General features: G+C 42.6%; 1 protein-coding gene across 2 annotated transcripts; it reads left to right on the top strand.

Annotated features, from left to right (window-relative positions):
* Nucleotides 1-7,856: 7,856 nt before the first annotated feature.
* Nucleotides 7,857-22,070, top strand: Tslig3a (tRNA splicing ligase complex subunit 3A). Of its 2 annotated transcripts, XM_048416160.3 has the most exons (8): nt 7,857-8,016; nt 11,645-11,793; nt 14,527-14,661; nt 17,971-18,155; nt 19,121-19,201; nt 19,809-19,925; nt 20,060-20,227; nt 20,307-22,070. In XM_048416160.3, the coding sequence occupies exons 1-8, from the start codon at nt 7,895-7,897 to the stop codon at nt 20,964-20,966; spliced, it is 1,617 nt and encodes a 538-aa protein (XP_048272117.2). In that variant the 5' UTR covers nt 7,857-7,894; the 3' UTR covers nt 20,967-22,070. The 2 variants fall into 2 exon arrangements, with proteins under 2 accessions (XP_048272117.2, XP_085547151.1); XM_085691025.2 differs by lacking the exons at nt 7,857-8,016; nt 11,645-11,793; nt 17,971-18,155 and having other exon boundaries at nt 14,526-14,661.
* The last annotated feature ends 4,612 nt before the right edge of the window (nt 22,071-26,682 follow it).

Raw genomic sequence — 26,682 nt, forward strand, 5'->3', positions numbered from 1 at the left:
GCACAGCTGACTGTAAGTGTCCTCTCCAGGTGGCTCGGTCAGTCCGAGTCTTTCCCAGGTGCCTTGGCTGGTCTTTATTTCTTCTAGTTTGCCTGGCCACAGCTTCATCCAGGCAACTGTTGTCTCGGGCTTCTTTTCAGCTCAGCTTGTCTGAGAATGACTCTTGGGAGTCTTTATATACCCTTGTAGAGGAAGGAGCCTAGTGAATCTGGTCAGTTTCAGGGACTTCCTGGGACTATTTTGAGTTGTCTACATCCTATCCTAAGGAGCATCCTTGCAGGATTGAATGTTTCAATCGTGGAGGAAACTGCTAACAGTAGTATGTGCCATGACATGTATGTGGAGGCCACAGAACAATCTGGGAGAGTCATGTCTCTCTTTCTACCATGTGGATCCAGGGGATGGAACTCAGGTCACAAAGCTTGACAGTAAGTACCTCTGCAACCTAACTCATCTCACCAGCCCTAACTTCCTTCCTGATTTCTCTCTTCACATTTCAATTTCAAACTATATGGAGGAAGGGCCCACACTCACATCTCCACCTCAGCCCTCTCCACTCAACTCTGTTCTTTTATCCAGGTGCTCATCTGACAGATCCTAGAAAAATATTTCTACCTGTCCAAAACTTATCACATAATCCTGTTCCTCTGTGACTCCACAGTTTCTAATCTTAGTTGCCAGACCAAAGCACTAGCTATGACAGAGACTGGGGAATCATTAGAGGTGTAATTTTGTGGTCTTCAATCCAGATCTACTGTACCAGAACCTGGACAGGGAGAAGACAGCAATCTGTGTTTTCCAAAGCCCCTGTGTAACTCGATGCACGCCAACGTGTGGAAACCACAGGACTGAGGATAATTCACCCTGTGTCAGTCACATCAGAAACTTGATCCCTGGAGGACACAGTCAGTGACACTAGTTCCTTCCAAGCAGAGGGCTGGCATTCTAAAGCACACAGAAGAAAATGGTTCATTATCAAGTACAGCAAATACCCTGGAGTAGGAGGCTTCAATTCTGTCTCAAAAGTGGTTGAGAGGGGTTTATCTAGAATAAGCTTCCAAGTTTCTCTTCAGAGCTAAATTTATGTGACTTAACCCAGTTTTTTTGTAATAATCCATTGCTTTGGAATAATCCTTTTGTAGACTATGAAAATGTGTTGCTCTCGTTGTTAATAAAGAGATGACTGGCCAATAGCTAGGCAGGAAGAAGTTAGGCAGAAGAGCCAGACTGAAAGACTGCTGGGAAGGAGAAGGGCAGAGTCACCAGTCAGACCCAGAAGAAGCAGATTAACATGTTGTGCTGAAAAATGGTTCTGCCACATGGTAGAGTATAGATAAGAAATCTGGGGTAATTAAGTTGTAAGAGTGAGTAATAAAATGTGGTGATATTTTGTTTGTGATCTAACAAATAAATCTTGCCTGAAGGTCAGTGCGGAGCTAGACACTAGTTAGACATAGACGCCAGGTAGTGGTGGCACACGCCTTTAATCCCAGCCCTCAGAAGGCAGAGGTAAGTAAATGGATCTCTGTGAGTTCAGGGCCACCCTGGGTTGCCCAAGACTGAGTCAGTCTAAAAGAGAAACAGAGCCAGGCGATGGTGACTGTTTTTTAATACTAGTACTTGGGAGTCACATGCCTTTAATCCCAGCACTAAAGAAGACAGGAAGGGATATGGCTGAGTGGAGAGAGAAATATAAGGCAGAGGAGACAGAAACTCAGCATTTCCAGTTTGAGGACTCCTAGAGACAGAATCACCCTTTCAGTCTGGGGATTCAGTAGGGGTAAGGACTAGACACTGACTGCTCTGCTTCTCTGATCTCTTAGCACTTACCCCATATCTGACTCCAAGTTTTTACTATTAAGGCCAATTAATTCACGCTACAACAAACCTAAGATCAATATCAAGCATTTATTTGTTTATTTATTTATTTACTTTTGGTTTTTTTGAGACAGGATTTCTCTATAGCTTTGGAGCCTGTCCTGGAACTAGCTCTTGTAGACCAGGCTGGCCTCGAACTCACAGAGATCTACCTGCCTCTGCCTCCCGAGTCCTGGGATTAAAGGCGTGCGTCACCACCGCCTGGCTGGTCAAGCATTTATAATTAATAAATGCTCTGTATGGTTATTTGCTGAGCTGGTGGTCTCAATTACATAGTCTGACTACAATCCAGCCAATACAGCAACTCTCAATTATAATTGGTTTCTGTTTAATAAATGTTTTCACCTTCCCTTTATTGTTTATAAACAATGATCCTATTTTGATAACAATGAAAAACAAAGTATAATTCATTCGATGAATTGGAAATTAAGATGTGCTGAAGACATTCAAAATTAGCCTAGCTTGTCTGTCCATTTGCAAGTACAAGCTTTCCCCAGGACTGGGACGCAAAGGCTTTATTCTGCTTTAATTACCTTCTCTTTCTGGTACACTCCAGATCAGTAGCATCTCCACCCCAATTCTTCGACTTTGCTGGTGCCTGGTTGTGGACAGCAGTACAGGGAGACAGTCTCCTTGAGGACACAAAGCCATGCAAAGTCATAAACCATCACAGGACAAAGTTGTTAATAGCAATCTAAGTCACCAAAAGCATAAATCATCCTACCTTAATAGCCAAGTTTTAAATAAACATGACTGACTTTTAGGATGATCCAAGTGCCTAAAACAATACATTGTTGTATACTTATTTTTTTCGCTGCAAAGAATCACTTTATTTTTTCAGTAGAAAAAAAAATCTGGTTATAAGAGAGGGAAAGACTTTTTGTCAACTAACAATCAATGCTGTTGATGTTTTTTGTCTGCACTTCAGTGTGACAGGCAAAATGCAGGACATGCATGCTTACCACAGGAGAAAACTCATTAGAACATCTAATGCAAGTGATATGAAAATAAAACACAAATAAATGATCCATTACAAAGAATTAGTCATGGAATCACCTGAGGCGGTTCCAAGCAATGCAGATTACAAAGTCTGTAAACTCTGAAAATGCTCACATAGTGCCGCAAGAGTTTCAGCCCAGGCTTCCACATTGACACTTCTCAGACACTTATGAGAAATCAGTCGAGTTGCCTACTTTTTACCTTAAATTCCCAAGTGGGAGGAAATTTCATCTTAGCCTGTACAGAGAATTCCTCCTGTGTGGAGCCTTGGCATAGCACGCTGCCTTGGCAATAGAGTAGAAGGTGAGCGGAGCAACAGGAACACCAGCAGACAGGAGAGCCGCCTGTGCCAACATGCTGCCTGAGCAAACTTCAGGGAGGCAGTCGAAGATGTCACCTCCTAAACTGAGTCTTGAAGGCTGAGCAAGAAGAATCTGACAGGCACTGAAGACTGACGAAGGCTCCAGTCTGAGGGAACAGTTGGTACAAAAGTATAGCTTCAGTTGGGAGCTATCAGGTAAATCAAGAAACAAGGTTCATCATCTCTTACAGTCTTCCGGTTTACCTCAATTTAGCTTTCAGAAGCTGACAAAGTAGTCGTGAAACAACCTCGAGTCTAGCCATGGCTATCCTAGATTACGTATTAGGCATAAATTTTATAAATGTGTTAGTTAGGCACAAATGCCCCTCTAATATTCATGTAAGTATATGAGATGCTGAATATGTGTTTTGTTACCAATATTCATGCATGTATTTGAAATGATGCACATGTGTTCTGGTACCAATATTCAAGTATGTATACAAGATGATGCATATATGTTTTGTTACCAATATTTATGCATGTATATGAGATGACGCATATGTGCTTTGTTACCAATATTCATGCATGTATTTGAAATGATGCACATGTTTGGGTTACCAATATTCATGCATGTGTTTGAAATGATGCACATGTGTTGTGGTACCAATATTCATGCATGTATATGAGATATATGAGATGATGCATATGTGTTGTGTTATCAATATTCATGCATGTATATGAGATGCTGCAGATGTGTTGTGTTACCAATATTCATGCATGTATTTGAAATGATGCATATGTATTGTGTTACCAGTGGCACAGCAGCTGCACCTAAATCGACTGCTGTCTCAGCTACTGACTGTGGTTCTGCTGCCGCTGCCCCGCTTTGCTGCTCAGGTGGAGGCCTGGCAGGGCTTCTACCTATGTCCCTCCACTGTTACCTCTGCTACTGTAACCTTTTTTTTAAACTATGTCTCTATGGTTCTATTTTACCAATAAAGACCTGGGAGCCAGATGCTGGGGTAAAGACCTGCTTGCTCAGAGAGGCAAAGAAAGAATGCAGCTTCTTCCTCCTTCACCCCCTTCTAACAAAGAGCACTTATGTTCTGTCTTCCCAAACCAAAAAGGACCACCAAACCCAAAGTCCCTCCCTCCTACTTCCTGTGTGTCTCCCTATCCAACTTTCTGACTTCTTCCAACTCTTTATGACTTTTTTCTGTCAACTGGTTGCTTGCCCCACCTCTCTGGTTGATTTTACTTAAGCTTTTAAAGGCCTGTTGGTGATAGGGCTGAATCATGATATGACTAGAAACAAGTTTTTCCAGTAAATAATGTAGTCTCGGGGTTCATGGTGTGATCAGATATCCTGCAACACATATGAGCACATCCAGGAGCTGCAGAGGAAGCAGTGGGGTGCGTGTCTTTTGTCGGCGTCCCTGGCTGACAGTATCATCAGCTGTCTGAACTCTACAGGAACTTTTCATTCCCTCCTTGGCTCAGTGAGACTGAGATTCAAGACTATGCAAGGCCACATTACATCATAGTTGGGATTCACATGCACCAAGGCAGCTACAAAAACCCAGTTTCTAAAAATACAACTCAAAGCAAGCCTAGACATGGTGTGAACCAGTGTCAGTTTGCTTGAAGCTGCCAACCTACTGTCCAGAAGGGAGCTGTGTGCCACTGTGGGGCTCTGTGAGTCCTCATTGGTTTGTAACGATCTCAGGTACAAAGTGTTGGAGTTTAAAATGATTGACTGACTCTCTTAAATTGTAGGCAGAGACTGCTCGTTTATTTCCCAGCCCATCAGACCTGAATAATCACACGAAATCTGTATTAATTAAAACACTGTTTGGCCTATTAACTCAGGCTTCTTATTAACTAACTCTTACATCTTAAATTAACCCATTTCTATTAATCCATGTGTCACCACAAAGCTGTGGCTTACCGGTTAAGGTTCCAGAGCATCTGTCTCCTTCGGCAGCTATATGGCGCCTCTCTGACTCTTTCTACTCTCTACCTATATCTCTGTTCAAATTTCCCACCTGGTTTTATTCTGCCCTGTCAAAGGCCGAAGCAACTTTATTCATCAACCAATAAAACAACATATATACAAAAGAACATCCCACATCATAAAATTACCAGGAATCACGACACAATAGGTCGACAAACATAAAAAGGTATGTGAGCTTCTACCTACAAACAAAAGGGGCTGTCATCATGGAAAGAGCCACACATGTTCTACCACAATATTGGAAGGCTTTTTAGAGAAGCTGGGAGAAGATATAATTATCTTTAACTACACTGTTGCAAAAACATGCTTATAAAATTCATACTTAATAATGTAGGATAGTTATGTCTGCATAAAGGTATTTATAAAAACCAGACTACAGATTGTTTCCTGAATGCTTCACTGAATTTCAAAAGCTAAAATATGGTAATGTCTGAAAACTCTGACAATGTATCATATTTCTGATGATAACTTTTGCTTTGCTTGTCTTTAAAAATTAAATGTCAGTCTTGAGTAACACAATTAGGGGGAAAGAGTCTGAGTTGAGAATAAAATCGATTTTTTTAAATATAATTTTTCAAGATAAGATTTCTCTGAGTAACAGCCCAAACAGTACTGGAACTTGTTTTGTAGCCTAGGCTGGCCTCAAACTCATAGAAATCCACTTGCCTCTGCCTCCCGAGTGCTGAGATTAAATGCATGTGTCACCACCACCCAGCAAAAATGATTTTTATTGTTACTTTTTTAGCACCTTCAACATTTCCATGATAAAGACTCATTTTTACTATAACTATATACAACATATACCCACTTAAACAAGTTCAGATCGCTAATTTTCTTATCTTTTCACATTTTGCTTTATATCGTTGTCTGAACAGTCAAGTAAGAATATGGAGGAAAATACTCCCCAGTTTCAAAATGCAATTACTATTTATGAGTGCTAAGGATCATTAAAACATGGAACTTCAGTGTGCTCATCTATAAAATGCAAACAATAATTACACAGCATGACGGGCCTCTACCATAAAGTATTGATGCAAAGCCATAGCTCTTCTCCCAAATGGAGAAAGTAGTTTCTCCTTCAGTTAAATATGAGTGGTCATGGCCCAGGCACAGATTCAGACTGCCCCAAAGAGCACATTCCATCCGGAATGGAGTTTCATTGTTTTATAGTTACATAACACAAAGTCATAAATCAGGGGATTTCTTTTCCAAATATATTGGTGGGGACAGCAGGTGAGACGCTTACAGTGATGTGGAGAAAACTGCTATAGTCTTAGATGTTATCTGACAATAGTTCAGGGTTAGTAGAAGCTTATCTGGTAAGTTTATACGTTCCAAAACCTTTACCTCAAGTAGTCAAAAATGAGGGAGGTTAAGTCAGACAGTTGGGCAGTGAGCAGGCTCTTAAGGGTATTAAAGATAATCCTATTGAGCCTTGGCTCTTGCAACTCCACATAATCAGGAAGTGAGAGTCAACTAACAAGCCTTGAAGAACATTTCACTTTGGTGTGACTTTCTTGCGGAAACCAGACCACACGTGGGTCAAGAGGATAACAACCAGCACACAGTAGGTGCATGGCCTTCTCCCAATCCACAGAATGCAAAATCAATAACTTAGAAAGTGGATTGCTAAGGATAGAGAATTGTTATCTGTTAGGTGTAAAAAAAGGGGAACCATAAAATAAAATCTGGGAGCAATTTTAAAACTAAACAATTCTACAGAGTAGCAGCATACCAATTCATGGATAAGTATAATTTTCTAATTATGTCATCACTTTGAAAAAGTTTTTTTTCTCAGTTTTCAACAGTTCTTAAGCATATAATCATAACTGAAAGCTACATACACCCAATCATGTATGATCAAAAGCAATGACAAAGCTGAGAATGGTGGCGGACGCTTTCAGTCTCAGCACTGGAAAGGCAAAGGCAGGTGGAGCTCTCTGATTTCACAGCCAGTCTGGTCAACAGAATGAGTTCCAGGCCAGCTCTAGGCTATATATATCAAGACCCTGTAGTTTTACACATTTAAAAAAAAAAAAAAGAAAGAAAGAAAGAATAAAGAAAAGGACAACGCAGGCAAAAAGTTACCTAAACTGCATGCAATCAAATATACCCTACTATATTTGTTATGGAGTAGGTCCTTTACCCGTTTAAAGTAAAATGCCTGGTGTTTGGAGCAGGCTCAAAAAGGGCAAGGAGGAAAAACTTTCTACACAAGTTTGTGAAGCATCCATACCAAGGGAAAGCGGAGACCTCTCTAACCCTGAAAAACTGAGGCTTCTCTGAAGAAAATTAAATCTGGCATTCATTGTTCCTGACCCATCTACCCCTGCCCTAGGCCACACAAATTTGCCCTTCTATGAGCCAGTGAGTGCATAGCTCACGCCCTAGAAGCCCCGGCACGACCTCCCTCAAGCGCCTCCGGCGCCTGTCCGCCTCGCCCAAAGTTGTGCACATGCGCATTCCAAGAGCTCCTCGCCCCCTGGCTGGGTCCGGGAGCCCAGCTGCCACGCCGCCAGTCTTCCTGCCCTTCTTAGGGCAGACAGCGTCATTATTTTATAGTGTGCATGCGCATGCTCGGTCATTTTCAGCGGGGAGGTGGGGCAATGGGCGGGACTAAACTGCTTGCGCACCCTCGGAACATGCGCAGTGCAGAGACTGAGGCGCCAGCTGTCGACTTGGAAGTTCCGGGGAAGGAGCGCATGCGCGAGTGTACGCGTTGCCGGCGAGAGGGCAGCCTGACGACTCGGAAATTTGAATACCACAGTAGCATGGAGTGTGACCTCATGGAGACTGACATCTTGGAGTCGTTGGAAGATCTAGGGTAAGACCGCGGGGACATGAGTTTCTCCAAGTTCACTCTGCTGGAGCCCCGGGAACTCCTTGGGCGCCCCGGTCGGAGCCACCTGCCTCTCCACGCCGCACCCAGACTCCCGCTGTAGCTTCCCGCTGGCTCTGGGACCCCGGTGCCACGTCCACGCCTGCCGTGCCGGCTGGGGTCGGTCTCCCCACGTCCTGCCCGATGCTCCCTCCAGCCCGGCTCCCCGCGGCGTGTGTCTGCCGTGCGTGTCATTGTCTGGGCTCCGGTTCTCACCACCCCCACTCCCCGAGCTCCTCTTCTTGCCTCCCGTCCTCCCACCCTACCCCCACTTTTTGGTTTGCCAAAGTTGTCTCTGCTTGCCTGTTTGTCCCCAAGGTTTTCTACTCCCGTCTTGAGCTTCTACCCCCACCCTACTTCTCTCAAAAAAGAAAAAAAAATGTTTGCTCAGTCATCTCTGCATGCACCTAGGCTTGCAAAGGCGCACGTCTAGGCGATGCAGCAGTTTCTCTAGCCCGCCCAGCTGTGCACCGAACCTTTCACCACCTGCCTTAGGGATCACAGACAGTGAGTGACTCCTGACCCAGCACAGCCTGGTTCAACTCCGGGATTCCAGGGGTCATTTCCCCCACCAAGAAATCAACACACTTATTTTTCGTCTTGTATCTCCTTGTGTCATCCAGATCAAGGCACACAAATTTGAGAACCTAGAATTTCTTGGTCTAAAAGTGATTCCAGAAAGAAAGAAAGAAAATATGTATGATTAAGTATTTGCCTGTGTGTAACCACTTCAGAGGGAAAATCAGCACAGATTTAGCTAGCTGTTTTTTTGTTTGTTTTTGAGACAGGGTTGCACTGTAACCCTGGTTATGTAGATAGCTCACAACGATCCATCTGCCTCTGTCCCCTGAGAGCGAAGATTAAAGGTGTGACTCCTCGTACCCTGCTAATAGTTGTATTTTTAACTATAATTTTTTATCAGAGAATAACTTTTCGGCGTTTTGGTTTCTGAAAAGTCTTAAGAGAAACCTTTTTTAAGAAAGGACACCTTGAAGCCAGGCGGTGGTGGTGGTGGGTGGTGGTGCACGCCTTTAATCCCAGCACTCAGGAGGCTGAGGCAAGCGGAACTCTGTGAGTTCAAGGCCACCCTGGTCAACAAGAGCTAGTTCCAGGATAGGCTCCAACGCTACAGAAAACCCTGTCTCGAAAAAACAAAAAGAAAGAAAACCTTGCGATATCTTAAAGTCAACCCATTTAATAACTTGGTGTCCTAGTAGGTACTGTTCAGAAAGAAAGCATCGTTTCTTTCTTTGTTAAAATGAGGTCACCATTGTCATTTCTTTAAAACACACTTTGTAAATGACTCCGACATTAGGCAGCTTAGTTCTGCGTTGGGCCCTAAGTCAGTCCTATTCTGCTTTTAAACGGGTGTCTAACGGTATTTTGCTCACTAAATGTTCTTTGAAGGACACTTGCTGTGTGCCAGTGCCCTGCTTACTCGGTATAAGTTTATGTGGAAGGGAGGGTCGCATGACAGCTCTTAGAAGCACTGAGGAGGTTCTCTTTACTTGGAAAGAAATGAAGTTCTAGAACTCATTGATACATAAGGTTAGTGTTGAAGGAGTAGATGAAGAAGACGGGGACATTCTGTGTGGGTAAGGTCAGTTGACCAGCAGCCATAGATGAAATTGCTTCTTATTATTGTTCTTTTATACCAATGGTGCTTTTTCTTGTCTGACTTACTATAACTAATGATTCCTGCAACAGTTGCCCTCAAATAAATAGTTCAGTCAAATTGTAATATAACCCATGGGATTTTTCTGAAAGTTTAAAAAATTGTAACTTAACTGGGCGGTGGTGGCACATGCCTTTAATCCTAGCACTCTGGCAGAGGCAGGTGGATCGCTGTGAGTTCGAGGCCAGCCTGGTCTACAAGAGCTAGTTCCAGGACAGGCTCTAAAACTGTCTAAAACTGAGAAACCCTGTCTCGAAAAACAAAAGCAAAAATGTAACTTAGTTTGGTTGCATTCAAATATTAAGCCAAATAATAATATGTGTTTTTAAAGAACTCACTCCGAATTGCAGTTGAATTCTGTTATCTCTAGTGTGGCACACAGTAGGAATTGCAGTTGAATATTATCCTTTCTCTCTAGCTTGGCACACAGTGGGAATTTAGTGTTACTGTTGAGTGAATGTGGAACACAAGAAGACATTTCTAGCAAGGCCTGGGCTTTTAAGTGTCTCTACTGTGATTTTTTTTTTTTTATAAAGACGTGTTTGGATTTTGTTTTTACGTGTATATATGTGCATGACAATGTACGCCATGTGCATACCTGATACCTGAGGAGGCCAAAAGCAAGAGCCAGATCCCCAAGAACTGGATTATATGAAGTTATTGGCTGCCCAGTGTGGGTGCTGGGAGCTGAACCCAGGCCTCTGTAAGAGCTGCAAGTGCCATTAGCTGTTGAATCATCTCTCCAGCTCCCCTATTTCTTTTAATCTAGTTGCAGGATGATGTATAATTTCTTTTTTGTGTATAGAAGACTTTATTGTAATCCATTTCATATAAGTAAGCATATTTTAAAGGCACCTTAGCATGTAATTTCTGTACCATACCTCTAAATACCATGTTAAGCATATTTAATGTACATTTTTGATGACATTTTTATTCAGTATTTCGCTTAAAAAAGAATATAATCTTAAACTACGTTAATTTTTTTATGATGGGCATGGCAGCACACATCTTTTTCCCTGGGAGGAAGAGACGGGCAAATTTCTGTGAGTTTGAGGCCAGCCTGGTCCACATAGCAAGTGCCAGAACAGCTAGGACTACATAGAGACCCTGTCTTTACAAAACAGGGAAAAATTACGTTTACTTATTTGTGCGCATGGGCATGCTGTACTTGTGGAAGTCAGAGGCAGGTTTGCGGTTGATCCCGTCCTTGTACCTTGTGGGTTCCAGAATTGAACTCAGGTCATACGCCTGCTAGTAAGCACCAAACCCACCGAGCCATCTCACTGCCCAACAATATATACTTTAAGATTACTTGATTGATTGATTGTTCAGAGCTTGCTAACTTACACGGGCTGACTTTGAACCCTTGATTTTGCCTGCTTCTCTTTCCTGAGTAGTTGATATTCTTGGAAAGATTCCTAAAGCAAATCACCAAAAATAAGATCTAATTGATTTTGGGAAAAAATTTCTAGAGAATGTAAGTTTTGGTTCTGACGTGATTGTTCTACAAGTACCTACTATTTAACTGGAATTTAATACTTAGTTCATTTAGGCCAGTAAGAAAGTAAACCCTGCAGAAGAGCTTGCAGTGAGTGTGTTGATGTTATTCACTAGCACGGGATTACGTTCATTAAATATCTACAGGTAATTGTGGGGTTTCTCTGTTGTTGGTCTCTGCTTACCCTGAACTGACCTTGAGTTTTTGACCCTCACGCCTCTACCTCTGTTATGAAGATTGCAAGCATATGCTACCATGCCCTGTTTATAAAGTGTTGGGGGCTTTATTGGTATTTATACTTTATTAAATTATTTCTGCTTTCCATAAGCAATAGACAAATTTTACTTGCAACATACGGGGCATGTTGATTGTCTGCTAAAATGTAGTTTCTTATTCACCAGTTACAAGGGCCCATTGTTGGACGATGGTGCGCTGTCACAGGCCGTCTCTGCTGGAGCCACTTCTCCCGAGTTTACCAAACTCTGTGCTTGGCTGGTCTCTGAATTAAGAGTACTCTGTAAACTAGAAGAAAATGTGCAAGCAACTAACAGTAAGTAAACCTTCACTTTAAAAAATAATTTAAATAATAATTCTGAACTTCATTATTAATATCAAAGCTAGAATTTTCAGTGTTTTATAGCCATAAAGAAGCATGCCAAGGCCCTGTGCTCCCCAGCACATACATATACAACATACACACACACTCACACACACAGTGCTTTTTGATGTTGTTTTCTGGGATAAAGTAACTCTAACTGTAAGGCACTGGATAAAACATGTGCAGAGACTGAAAAGACCCTTTTACCGAAACAGAAAATAGAGAGTACAAATATGAAATATATGTGCTTTCATTGTTTTATTTTGTTTTGTTTTGTTTGTTTTAATGGGGCTCACTATGCAGCACAGCACAGCACAGACTGGCCTTTCTCATGATCTATCTGCCTCAGCCTGCAGAGTGCTGGGTTATTGGCATGGGCTGCAGGCTGCATTGTGTGTATTCTGTGAAACATGAATTGTGAGATCCTGGGTTGGTGGCCAATAGGATTTGAAATGTACTTCTTTTAGGACTGCCAGATTCCAGAACCGTGTATAGTATGTAAAATGTGCATTTTAATTCTACTGGGCTTGGGAAGAATGGGACACTCCATTAGGCTGCTTTCATGGCATTGGAACCCACCATTAGTTACATCGCAACCAGATGCAGCACCCCCAGATTATGGGATTGAGAGCACTCATATTTGTCAGTTTTCTTGACATTTACCATTGTTCATTGACTCTGAATGAGCTTGAAACCTGACACTCTACCTTCTGCTCCCTCGTGCCATAGGTAAAGCTCTAATGGGTAGCAAATAAGAACATCTGCCTGTTAGTGTACTCCTGGGACAATATCTCCCCACATGATTCCATTTTGAAGTGCTCACTCTTGCTTGGGTATGTGTGTGCTTTGTTTCTTGGTACTTTGGAGACACCGTGTCTTGCTGAGACTCAGGCATCCTCTATTGCTCAGGCTGGTTTGAGGAAATTTTACATCAGCCTCCTGTGTGCTGGGATTACTCACCTGGCTTGTTAGTATATTTAACTTGTGCAGGTTGATTATATTCAGTTCTAGCAATGGGTTGGAGAGAAAAGGGAAGCGAGGAAGAGAGTGTGTATGTGTATGTTTCAGGTAGTACCTCATCACGGGTAGGAGAGAGTGAGAGACAGAGAGAGAAAGGGAGGGGTTCTAACCCAGTACCTCAGACCAGGCGCTGGACCACTGGACCACATCCTAGCCCAGGTCTGACCAATTCAATTAATAAAATCCAGTGTCATAATAATGATAGCAGACATTTTATTTATTCCTTGATTTCAAAGCAGTATGCACAGGTTGACTCATTTAAGTCTTGGGCAGTTCTATGCGTTAGATTCTATTACTCTTACACATTCCATGACAAAGCCCGAAGAAATTAAATACATTGCCTGGGGTCGGTCACATAGCCAGGATTCAATCCAGGAGAAGTTGAGGAACCAGTGTTTTTAGCCACTTTGGCATTCTGTCACTTATTGTATCAGAAATTTTAGAAACCTTTGAAAACACTGGATCAGATACTGTCTTTAACTGGGGTCGTATAGAAGCCAACGTTAAACAGATAAGACAGTGTGGTTACCCTGCCTGTGTAGAGGGAGGGCCCCCTTAGCACAACGCTTCTTCACCGCCCCACAGCACCTGTCTGTAAAAGAGCCTGCGGAACTCTGGGTGATTTGATCACAACTGATGAAGCACTGGTGTTTCTCCTCTCTTCTGCCTCGTCTCCCATTGCTATGTCTGAGATCTGTGAAGCCTTAGGGTTGACCAGTCACAGTTTGATAAACGTGGTGAGAAAATGGACTTGGGTCTTGAAAATGACTCCAACACTTATTAGTTTCTACCCGTTTGTGATACTGAGTAGAACAGGCAAATCGGTGGAGATGACATCCACACCCCCCTTGACTTACCCACTGAACTCACACTTGCTTGCGTGTTACAGGAATACAGAGCACTAGGTCACACTTGCTGCCTTCCAGTTTCAGTTAACTGGGAATGTTAGATACATGTGAAACAACTGGTGGTTGCTACAGTAATTAAACTCTTGCCTGTGTAGTTCACGGGGGGAAGACATCAATGAGTGTAAGAGTACTTGGGTCTCAGTGAGGAGAAGCCTCTGGGATGTGGATGGCAGAGGTTTGCTAGTGGAAAAGAGTGGTCGCCCTGTCATTCAGTTATAACTTAAGTAAAGACTCGAAAGTAGAAATGAGACAGGCCATCCTGGGACATTGATGAGAGAGGTGTGGCCCTGCAGAGCCGGTATTTGTGAAACTGGTGCCTAGATGGTTGTGAATGAATGCACTGGGAAAGGCTTGTGTGAACAGTTGGGAAGTCTTTAAGAGCAGGCAGAAAACCTGGATGGGGTATAAAGTAGGCACCGTTAAAAACTCTCAGGTAGGGGCTCAGCAGGAAGAGCAGTTGCCGTGCAAGCCTGGTGACCTGAGTTTGGTCCCTGCAACCACAAGGAAGATGGAAGAAGAGACCCAACTCTGCAGAGTCTTTCTGACCTCTTTACCCGTGTGTTCCCCCCACACATGATACACACAAAACAATAAATAGTAATTTTTAATTTCCGGGTAAGGAACCTAGCCTAAAGCACAGCACCAAAGGATTTTGCAGTGCTGTGAGGAAGGATGCATCAGGAAGAGCTGAGGCGGGAAAAGCCTGGTGGGAATCTCTCCTGTGATTGACACTGTCAATTATTTTACTCCTCCCAAGGTCCAAGTGAAGCTGAAGAATTCCAGCTTGAGGTGAGTGGGCTGCTTGGGGAGATGAACTGCCCGTATCCTTCTCTGACGTCTGGGGACGTAACCAAGCGCCTTCTTGTTCAGAAGAACTGCCTCCTCCTGCTCAGTAAGTTCATGGCTACTAACTGTAGCTGTGCTCTGCTTTCCATGAGTAATGTATGGGTCATTCTTGTTGTAGTTTGTTTCATTGTGACTTGAATTCAAATCCATTCCATTTTGAAAGACAATTCCATTTCCCACTAGGAGCTGGTGGATGCATGCACACCGATGGTGCTGTGTTTTGATAACTGTCCCTCTTTCCTGGCCTCTGCTTTTGTGCTCCTCTGGCTGAAGTGCCTCTCCTGCTGTGACCAGTGAAGATGCTGGAGTGCCATGGCAGTGTGTCATCATAACGTTCTAGGCTAAAAGCACTCGTTTAAATAGATGGGCAAGACTGTAGTGGGTAGAAGCAGTGCTTATATGATTTTAATGTAAGTGTTTTGTTTTACTGATGGCTCTCTGGATTGGTAAATGGGGTTTGGTTTTGTTTCTAAGCACACAGGATCAGCACTTGAATGGTTACTCTCCCTACTGATCATTCTGGGGAATCATTTTTATGACAAGTTCTTTGCTTCCATGCCTCTTAAAATGACATGAAAGCTAAATACAGGCAGTAGACTCATACATTGTATTGCCTTGTAGAAACTCCCAGTAAGCACCAGCAGTGATCTTAGCTCAGATTCTGGTAACATTCTCTAATTCTTTGAGGTTGTCTTATAACAAGCAGAGGCCAGGGAGTTTTTCTGGTTTTGGAGCTGGACTGTCGTGTCTAAAAAATACTGACACCCCAGTTTTGAACGTTTATGGGTTTGGGGGAGTTTTTTGTTCTTTTTAGGGGGAAAAATGTACTACAGCTATTACGCTTAGGCACTAAAAATTTCTGCAGTTTCTCAGCATTACCTTTGTCCAGTATTTGTTGCTGGGGATATATACGTGTAGGGCCATGACTTGCTTTAGGTATTAATGTTTTTAATCTAGCTTTTACTCATTCATCCAGTCTCCTTCAGGTTCTGACTGGCCTAGCCACAGCGGTCCAGCTGATTCTATGTAGTATGATTTGTCCTGACCAGTTGTACTTGTCACTTCAGTTATCAACTTCAGAAGCAAGCCACTGCGAATCTTCCACAGAGCTCAGAGTTCAGCGTTTTCCTACTTACACTTAAGAAAGCCACATTGACTGTAAATCTTTATAAAGTGCCTTTAACTACTTGCCACTTCCTAAGGAGACTATACTATTTTGGAATCAGGATCATAGTTACTAAGTTTACTTTTATGAATTGATACCTGAAGATCTTATCAAGAGTGCACCCAGAGCTCCCGTAAATAAGGGAAGCAGCTGGAGGCCTCTCGCTTTTTACATCCTTCACCAGTGCTCGCCTGGCCCCTTCTTTCTCCTTGTCACTGCAGCCTGCATCCCTCAACATGCCTCTTAGTCTGCAACCTCTTCACTGTAGTGCTTCTGCATATACTCATTGCTGCTCTGTGTGCGTGTTCTCATCTCGCCAAAGATCACTTCTGCCCTATCTTGATGCTAGGGTTTTCTTTCTTCTAGCATCCAGTGTCACTAACCTGATTGTTTAGTACATTCTACTTTAAGAGAAAAATGAACAAACCTCATTTGAACTAGCAGACTAGAAGAGTCTTTGAGCGTAGGGACTCTGGGCCGTTTACTGGCTGTTTATGGCTCCCAGTTTATACTCATATTTCAGTTAAGTCAGGATTGAATTCCTAATAGATGAAGGGGAAAGATATTTTGATTCTTAACTAGATTATCAATAGAGATCCCCATTGGTTTTTGGATGTTTTTTTTACTAGTGTCTCCAGTGCCTTTCTAGTATCCTGAGCATGTCACTTGCTTTAAAGTTTGTTGATGTGATGATATTAGTTAATCTCATGAATAACTGAACTAGCTCATCCCAAATTTAAACAACCAGTGTATTGTTAAATCATATATGATTTTCTAGAACAGGGGTTGGCAAACTTCCTTAAAAGCCCAGACAATAAATGTTCCCGGCTGAGCAGACTGTGGAGCCCTAGTGGCAGCTGCCCAGCTCTAGTGTTTTGGCAGGAAAGCAGCGATTGGCGTATGAGAGCCAGTGTGACAGAACCCTGCTAAAAACCTGTTTACAGCAGCTTTGGCTATTGCCATAGCCACAAGTTTTACTGTTCTCATTGTCTCAACACCCAAGTACAGCTTGCTACGTGGAACCTACCAAGATTTATTAAAACCACATGGTGTGACCTCTGCAGAAACTAGCTGCATTTATTACTTTAAAATAGGAATTGGTGGCTTCTCCGGAATGACTCGCCAAAATCATGACCCCCTTGACTTTGGCCTTGTGTCCGGTGGATAGCAAGTGAGATATTCAAGCCAATCACACTTTGTTGTTTCTGACAAGATGGAATGACCTAGGAAGCACCTCTCAAGTGTAGAAGCCAACTTTGCTGAATACTCAGAAATCCTATGGTTTAGGTGTAAATGTCCTAGGAACAGTTACAGGAATGTTATTCACTATTTAGTTAGGCCTTCTGCTGAATTACCTGCAAATGTGGCCCTCATTATACTAAGCTAAACAACTCACAGGGGGATACTCAATTCAAAGGGATTAATGACAAAAAGTGACTTGAGAGCCCAAAAGGATGGCTCCAAGGGTAGAGGCTCTTCCCACCAAGACTGACCATTGGAGCGCAAACCCTGACCCACATAGTTAAGAAAACCAACTCCTGCAAGTAATCGTCTGAACTCCATACATGTGCTGTGGTGTGCACACTTGTAGACACACATGACAAAGTACTGAAAAGCAGAAGTGACTTGAAAATTTCATTGTATTATGGGGAAGAAGGTAAGGAATGTGGAAAGGGCAGGTGGGAAGATTGGAAAATAAGAGGACTTTTAGGAAGTCCAGTACCTTCATACTTAATTAAAAGGTTTCAGACCAGTTCCAGACAGTCTGATTATTAGAGTTGACAGGGCGGTTTTGTCATCATGCTTAGAAGTGACTCAAAGTGAAAAAAAAAAATATTGAAAATTGGCCATCTGGCTGTCTCCTTGTGCAAGATTTTTAACAGATGCCAGCCCCTGTTCTGGAGGTAGCATGGTCGAATTCAAGAATCCAGATCTTTAGGTGTGATCAACCTTGGTCTCTGGTTTCAAAGTATTGCCTAATTTTAATGAACCTGTAAACCGTGCATAAATACCTGAGTCACATAGCAGTGTATATGTTATGTCATCAGCAGGTAAAGTGGTTTTCATTTCTTGTTCTGTCCATTCTTGCAGCTTTAAAAGTTACGTATCCTTAGGTCTATAGAGTTGTGACTCCAGACTTGGCTGTTAACTGTAGTATCTTATTTTGAAATCTCATTTTGTTTACTTCAGCATACCTCATCTCAGAACTAGAAGCTGCCAGAATGCTCTGTGTGAATGCTCCTCCAAAAAAAGCTCAAGAAGGAGGCGGTAGTGAGGTCTTTCGAGAGTTGAAAGGCATATGTATTGCTCTAGGAATGTCCAAACCTCCAGCCAATATAACTATGTTCCAATTCTTCAGCGGGATTGAGAAAAAAGTAAGACCTTTAGTACCGATTGTAGCGTATTAAAGGCATAGTCCTACGTTTGTTTGAAATGAAGCATTAAGTTTATTTCTCTTAATGGGAACCTAATGTACGTATTAATAAGGATTGTGAATAAATGAGTTTGGGGTTTTAAGTCCTAGATGCCTTAAAGAGAAATTAATATTTTAGTGGGCTTTTTGGTTTTGTTATTTTTAAACATTGACATGTTTCTTTTTCAAAAATGAAACTTAATACTTTGGTTTAAAAGCTGAAGTAAGCTAGATATTATGTAAAAATAATTAAGATTCTTAAGGCCTTAATAAAATGATTGAACTTGAGGCAATTTTTACAGTTTTTGTCATGATTACTATGCTTCCCCCTACTGACTGGACAGAAAGGACGTTAATAAGTTCTTTTTTCTAATCCAGTTGCTTTGGATCTATATATTTCAACTAGCAAACTCAGTTTGCTGGCTATGAACCTAATTTAGTGTGTGAAAATAGAATCATCTTAATGCCACACGTTATCAACAGAATACTGATTTTTTTATATTTGTATATAATTAGGAACAAGCAATTTTAATTTTAAAAAATGGATGAATAAATAAAAGAAAATGGTATTTGTTGTATAAAGTTACTTCCTGTCTGACTATCGGGGTGAGCGCTGTGGGGCACGGCATGTATCTGTAGTTCGTAGTCTGTGTGTCCATTCACCATTCAGCTGCTGCTCATTCAGTGCCCACTGGCGTCAGGCACGGCTCCAGGTCCAGTGAAGGATCCATGCTTCTCTAGTCACGGAGGAGTGGGACCCCAGTGTCTCACCTTATGGGTCTTTGCATTTACGTTTCAAATCCGCCTCCACCTCTGCCTCTGTCAGGAGTCTTCTTCTGACGGCAAGATATGATGGGAATTGGGAAAATGAGGGAGATGCGTTATTACTTGTAGTTTTTTTTATTCATTCATCTGTTTTTGTGTCAGTTAAAGGAAACATTAGCAAAAGTTCCACCTAATCATGTGGGAAAGCCGCTATTGAAGAAGCCGATGGGACCAGCCCACTGGGTGAGTCGTCATCCTCCCGAGTCAACTTTGTAAGGAACCATTTTTTGTGTCGGCACTTGTAGCCCAGGTTGGCTTCACACTTGAGGCAGTTGCCTTGCCTCAGCCTTCCAAGTACTGTGATTTCACCTGACTTAAATTATACTTTTTGATTAGTATACTTTTTGATTTGCTACCTGGACATCCTTAAAACCATTTGGGGGACTCCATTATGGAGAAAGAGTTATTTGTGTATGACTCAGAGCACTTACCTCATAATTTGTAAATATTTCATTCACTTATTAAATAAATTGAAGTTTCGTCTAAATAAATTTTTCTAATCGCCAGGTGGATCCAAACCAAAATCTGACTAAGCTGAACCAACTAAACGCAGTGAACTATGGGAAAGCTAAACAGAATTTTTTGGCTTTCTACATATTATTGTTTCGGGGCAAACTTTGCTGTCCTGTCACTTCACCGGCTGTTCGTAATTAGCCAGTGGGAAGGACTGTGTGTGGTGAATGCTGGGGAGTCACTTGTGAAAGCAACAGACGCTTTTCTGCTTTAGGAACAGGAGATCAAGATCAAGCCCGTGTGTAAATTCTAACTGGTTTCTTAAACTTTGCTTCAGGAAAAGATAGAAGCCATTAACCAAGCCATAGCCAATGAATACGAAGTCCGGAGGAAGCTGCTAATCAAGCGTTTGGATGTCACTGTGCAGTCCTTTGGCTGGTCTGACAGAGCTAAGGTACCTGAGATAACTGCATTCAAACCCAGTAACATCTTTATCCTTATCTTTATCTTGAACCTTTTTAGTTGCAGTGTTCCCTGCATCGTTCTGAACAATAACATTTGTCTTTGAACATTTCTTTTTTTCAACAGAGTCAGACAGAAAAATTAGCTAAGGTTTACCAACCGAAGCGCTCAGTCTTGTCTCCTAAAGGTAGCATTTCCGTTGCTCATCTTTTGGCTGCCAGACAAGACTTGTCAAAGATTCTAAGGACGAGCAGCGGTTCCATAAGAGAAAAGACTGCCTGTGCCATCAATAAGGTAACTAGAGGATTTTCATTTTCTTTCACATTTGTCTATCTGCTAAATAAAATGTCTAAAATACCTTTCTTTTCCATAGGTATTGATGGGCAGGGTGCCTGACAGAGGTGGTCGACCCAATGAAATTGAACCTCCACCCCCAGAGATGCCACCATGGCAAAAAAGACAAGATGGCCCCCAGCAGCAAGCAGGAGGCCGAGGAGGAGGGAGAGGTGGTTATGAACATTCCTCATATGGAGGACGAGGAGGTCATGAACAAGGAGGGCGAGGTGGACGTGGTGGCTATGACCATGGCGGCCGAGGGGGAGGAAGAGGAAATAAACATCAAGGAGGCTGGACAGATGGAGGGAGTGGAAGTGGAGGTGCCCACCAGGATGGTGGTTATCGAGATTCAGGTTTCCAGCCTGGTGGCTACCACGGTGGCCACAGTAGTGGCTATCAAGGTGGTGGTTATGGTGGTTTCCAAACATCTTCATATACAGGAAGCGGGTACCAGGGTGGTGGATACCAGCAGGAGAATAGATACCAAGATGGTGGACACCATGGGGATCGCGGCGGTGGTCGTGGGGGAAGAGGTGGTAGAGGGGGCCGGGGTGGACGTGGAGGCCAGGGAGGAGGCTGGGGCGGAAGAGGAAGCCAGAGTTATCACCAAGGGGGCCAGTTTGAACAGCATTTCCAACATGGAGGCTATCAGTATAGTCATTCTGGATTTGGGCAAGGAAGACATTATACTAGTTGAGGCTACAGAAATTTATATTTTGCTAGAGCTCAAGTAATAGAAGCTTCGTTTCAGAACCCCGAATCTGACATCCGTTTTGAATGAATGCAAGACCATAGGCGGCAGGCATGCTCCTGGTTGGGACAGCCATTTGTCGGTCTTCATTCGAGTCTCTCTTTTTTATTATTAAACAGTTTTGCATAACACTGTTTATTTAAGAAACATATCTCTCCTTTCTATGAAAAACAAGATTTAAAGGCAATATAAATTGCCCTTAATTGACCAGTAGACTAATCCAGTTAGAACATACATGCTTTTTTGAGGAAATTACTTGAATAAAATAGTTTTCATGTTTTCAATATGCAAGTTTTGAAAATGAGGATTTGCCTAGACTTTTTTTATATTTACTGCTGGGAAACCTTCCTCATATTAACAACCCGTGTGCATTTTCCGTAAACTATCTTCTGATGTCTGTTCTTCAACTATAGCTTTGCCCCGATTGGCATTTTATTCAAAGAGGTTTTGTCACATCGCTGTGTGACAGAGCTGTTGGGTTGGTTCCTATTACCTGAGCTCTCTTGCAGATAGCACATTCAGTAGCCTTATCCTGTTGATGGAATACTGTACCATATGCTCCTCCAAAAACCATGAACACGGCCAGAATCCAGAAAGATGACAAAAGCAAACTAAGTTGTGAGCTATAGTATCTGTAGGCACTTAGTTAAGTATAGCAACTCAAACAGACCTGCATCCATCGAGACAGAGTTCCTCCTTCAACCTTGTTTTTACTTGAAATTTGCTAGAAGAAACAACAAGCAGAAATCTGTTTTATGCACGAGTTAATGCCACTGGCTCAAGCAAATACAAGTTAGTTTGCTTTAGGCAAGAGACCTTTTTGTGATGGAAGTGCACTACGAAGTCAGATCCAGTCCTGCTCTGTGCAGGAGGCCCTTCATTATTGCTGCAGAAGACGAAAGCCTGGCTGAGTCGCTCTCCACATCCTTTACCGAAATCCCACGATGCTTGCTGCCGGGTTTTTGTCCATGTAAACACTGTCAAGCTGTGAAAGAAATGGCTGGAGGTATGTTTTGTGTGAGAGGTGAGCAATAAAGAATCTGTACATTCTCTTATTGTTTGGAGAGTTTTATTTTAGCTATTTTCCACACCAAATTGTTCTGGATATTTGTGTCAGACTTATGGCCTAAGACTTTTGTTCCCAACAAGTATTTTCTTAAGTAAAAGGTAGCTGTTTTTCTAGTTCAAACAAACAAATTGGAAAAAAAAATAGCTATTTCTGAATTTACCTTATTTATAATAATATGGCTAGAAAGCATCACTCAGTCCGTCCACTAGGTGGAGCTGTTGCTACACATCTTAGGCAAGATACCTTCATATCCCTCCCTAATCTTTCAGAGGTTTCGTTTTCCCGTTCTTCCTAAAAAAAGTGAGACTTGGTTTTCTTGAAAGTGAATTCCAAAATGCAAGGATACTTATTAGAAGAGAAATTGTATCTTCATTAAGTGGGAATTTTTAGAAGTTGGTTACAGTCTACATATGTATGCTGTATATCTGTGAGTGGGGGCAAATGTGTTGAGGTCAGAGGATAACTTTCAGGAGTTGGTTATTTCGCTGAAGTAGTGATTTACTAGAGTAAGGCGTATAGGGATTTCCTGGAAAATCATGAAGATTTTAGGAGATAATTTTTTACATGAGCTACTAGGACATCTCTGAAGCAGACTAGGTAGACATTCCCCAGATGAGGAGCTGAAGCCAGGCGTCCATGCTGAGAACTGTGTCCGTCCTGCCAACGGACCTGTTCATATGATGTGGAACCAACCTAGCTGATGTCCAGCTGGACCAGATAGGCTAAGGCTGGCTGGGGGAAAGAATTGAACCATTTCTCACGTACAGAACTGATTTTCAGGGACCAAGTCATCTTTCTCATTTAGTATTTCACAGCTTCATTTCTGTTGAATGGGTGCTTGGACTCTGCTCACGTCCTTTTAACAACAGATTTTAATGGTATGTAATCGCCCACTGCTTTCATTAGTGGTATTTGATCGTGGTTTTTGTTTGTTTGGGGTTTTCTTGATACAAGATCTCCTGTAGCCCAGGCCAGTCTTGCACGCACTGTTGGTGACCTTGAACTGACCCTCCTGCATCTCATTCCCAAGTACTGAGGTCACAGACATGCACCACCATGTCTTGACTCCTGCCCTTTAAAAGGACCATTGGGTTTAAGTAGAAAAATACATTCATGTAGTGTTCATCACCACATTCGGTGTTCTGTCAGACTTCTCCCTGACTTCCTTATTGTTTCTATTCCTTTCTTATGATGATAACTAGAAATATTCCTTTTGTTGTTCAGTGACACATTAATAAAAACTGGTGTGTACCGATGTGGAGCCTGTATAATTCATCTAATTTATGGTCTCAGAGAATAGGTTTAGTAGCAAGCTGGAAAGCAGAGATTAAAATGAGATGCAGTGAAGCTTGCTACACTTGTAATAGGAAAACGTACAGATTTGGAGAATAATATAGATGGTGGTGTAGAAAGTTTGGAGTAAGAGAAGGACGCTCAATATGGCTATTCTGTAACTTTGCTTGACTGAATGCTTCTGTGTCCCCTGTTTAATGGTGGAGGCTGCAATGAACCTTGCACCAGGCAGATGGGAAGAGCAGGTGGGGCCTCTAGTGTTACAGTGTTTTTGGCAACAGCTGGCATTGCCCACTCTAGATGGAGGCTTGTCATCAGAATCTCACACCCTGTGAGTGCAGCTCCCAGCCCTGGGGTGTCTGCTGATTCTCTGGGTCTTCGAAACCTGTTCTTCCTACTTTTACCATCCTTATTGCTGCTTCCAGCCACCTGAAAAAGGCTCAGCCTCCTGATTGGCTAAGCCATGCCTCTGCCCTTAGTGCTGGCAAGCTGCATCAGCCACCTGAAATCGCCTATTCCCCCAAAGCAAGGGACTCAAAATACAGGTCTCTCGTCCATTCTGGTAATTCACCAAACGCAGCTTAAATTTTAGTATTCGCAAATAAATAAATAAATAAAACCCAAAAATTTTAGTGTTCGCAAACAAATAAATAAAACTCAAATTCTCAATACCAGAAAAACAACCTAACATCCCCAAATTTTTTAAGTAGAATTTTAGGTGTGCTGGCTGTTCTGCTTCTTTCTTCCTTATTGCACCTCAGGTTGTTCCTCTAAAAGCAACGATGATTGGAGAAACCTTTTGTTGAGCAGCCATGTTCCATCGGGAGAAGGAACACAGGAGTGTGTCTCTGCCTGGCTAAGCAGAGTACTTGTGTCACATAGCCAAAAGAGTGTTGGTACCCATCCAAGCAAACCCTTGTGCTTGCACCAACCATGGCGTTGTTACCTTTGCATTAGTCACAGGCCATCAGGAAGTGGTCCCCCTCTGGCCAGGTGAAGATGGTTGTAGGGCCATGTAGAGTTCACTAAGGTGATAGGGAAAGACCTCCTGGTACTTCGAAACAATCATGGTTGTGGTTTGGTTGTACCTTCAGAATTCTGCCCTGTACTTTCCTCAAGGTATCTATGGTGTATTCAAGAAAGCAGGCCCTGACGTAAAGATGGGTTGGCTGGTGGTTTAACTGACAGTTACTGTGTTTAAGACATCCGGGATAGCAGAGTCCAACAGCTGCCAACTAGGGTGTTAGTCCCCCCCACCCCAAGTGTCCACTTACATACAGGAAAATGATCATCAGAAGGGATGCTCACATTGATAATCATACCATTAGCAATAATGATGACAACGCATTTAATGAAGTGTCTAACACCTGCTGAGTGGCCCAGACTAGGGAGGGTCTCCAGGAGCTCTCCTGTCTCAAAAGTGCTGTAAGAGATGTGAGAAGGGTACGTTTCATCCGAAAACTCAAGAAAAAGCTTGGGAATAAACGTTTGCGTTAACTGAAACAAGGATCCAAGGCTTCTGCATTAGGATATTCAGTCAGAATTATGATTCACCATAAATTCCCTTAGATAGGAGGAGAAAGGTAATGGATCAGATATATAATCTTGAGGAAATCATGGTTTATGGGATAGGTAAAAAGAAAAGGTAGGAAAAAGGCCAAGAAAGCAGTGACATTCAAGTCTAGGTTTAGTGAGAAACAGTTACACAGTTACTACTATTAAAAATACTAAGCTTGGCCTAAACCTGTCCACTGCCTGCAGGCGATACACAACCCAGAGCAGCTTCCTTGCACAGAACGCGGTACCCTAGCCTGACACAATGAATCATAACAGTGCATCCTTACAACTTAGCAACTCTTAGCCAATCGCAGCTGGTCAGGTCATAGTCCTGAAAGACAAGGGCCCTCTTCAGCCAGCCAAGCCTCCGTGCCACCACGCCCTTGTCTCTAGTTGTAAATATGGCCTATACTTGCGATGGTGATCAGGAGCATCCTACACTCTGCACCATTTGGCCTGGAATGCTTTGGGGTTCTAGAGTTTTTCTTAATAAAGTTGCTGAACTTAAACAGCTTTGTAATAAGCATTTCAAAAACAAGGAAGGGAATAAGTTGTCGACTGGGAGACTCCTTATCCATTCATGCTGTAAAGTCCCTTTCATGTTTGTAGAATTTTGAGAACCTTTGTCTCTGTTTTGTAATCGTCTGAAATACAAAGCTGGGATATGGCTCACTGACAGAGTGCTTGCCTTGCATACTCAGGGCTGAGTTCAATCCCTGGCACCAGCACCAAGCAGTGCTTACGCTGGACTGCTGCAGGAGACACTCTTCTCAGGTAGGTAACCGGAGACAAGAGCAGCAGTTTCTGGATCCTCCTCATTCGCCAAATAACCTGTCTGTAGGCCCCCAATATGCCCTTCGTCTCCCTCAGGTAGATTGCTCCAAATTATAATGCCATTCAGGAACCTAAGGGACATCTCCTTCTACCATCTATCTAAAGAGTTTGGAGCCTCTTTAAGTTCTCTTCCTTGAGGATCAAATGGGCCTGCCAAAGGATATTCTGAGTACAAAGCAGCCTGAAGTACAGGGTAGTTGCATGAGTTGTTTTAAACATCACTCGAATGTTCTATGACGACTGACTATCAAAAATATATTGGGTAAACCAGGTGCGCTGGTACACACCTTAGTCCCAGCCCTCTGAACACAGGGGCTGCAGCTCTCTTGTGAGTTCCAGGCCATCCAGGGCTACATAGTGAAACTTCATCTACAAACAAACAAACAAACTCATTGGCTGAAACTCAAGCAGGTTCGTGACTTCTGTTGCATCCGGTTGTTCTAAAGCTGGAGATAGTTCAGACCATTTAAAGTCAAACGCATCATCCAACATTTAGTTCCACCTCAGCCAATGCTCATTCCATCTGCTAGCAAACAATAAAATTACTTAAATTTGTGTTGAACATAAAAAACTGTTTAAATTTGTGTTGATCCATAAAAAACTGGAGAGATGGCTCAATGGTTAAGAGCACTGCCTACTCTTCCAAAGATGCTGAGTTCAATTCCCAGCAACCACAATTGTGGCTCAGAACCATCTGTAATGAGACCTGGTGCCCTCTTGAAAAGACCTGGTCAGTCATCCTCCTCAACTTAGATGGTGAAACCCAATATGGACAAGTTCAACGGAGCTGCCATATATGGGCTGCCCATGCATGCTTCAGCATTGCCAGGGCATAAATTTCATTTTCATTCATTATGCATAAACTGAAAAACTCACAGGTAAAGGCAGAGGTACTGCACCCTAGACTAA

The sequence above is a fragment of the Myodes glareolus genome, chromosome 6 (assembly GCF_982192425.1).
Source record: "Myodes glareolus chromosome 6, mMyoGla1.1, whole genome shotgun sequence".
Classification (NCBI taxonomy): domain Eukaryota; kingdom Metazoa; phylum Chordata; class Mammalia; order Rodentia; family Cricetidae; genus Myodes; species Myodes glareolus.

What these genes read in the sequence shown, in the direction of transcription:
- Tslig3a (XM_048416160.3), top strand. Translation starts at nt 7,895, where the DNA reads ATGCGCGAGTGTACGCGTTGCCGGCGAGAGGGCAGCCTGACGACTCGG. An exon ending in AAATGTGCAAGCAACTAACA is followed by an intron (nt 11,794 to 14,526) that starts GTAAGTAAACCT and finishes ACTCCTCCCAAG; the next exon opens with GTCCAAGTGAAGCTGAAGAA. An exon ending in CGATGGGACCAGCCCACTGG is followed by an intron (nt 19,202 to 19,808) that starts GTGAGTCGTCAT and finishes ACTTTGCTTCAG; the next exon opens with GAAAAGATAGAAGCCATTAA.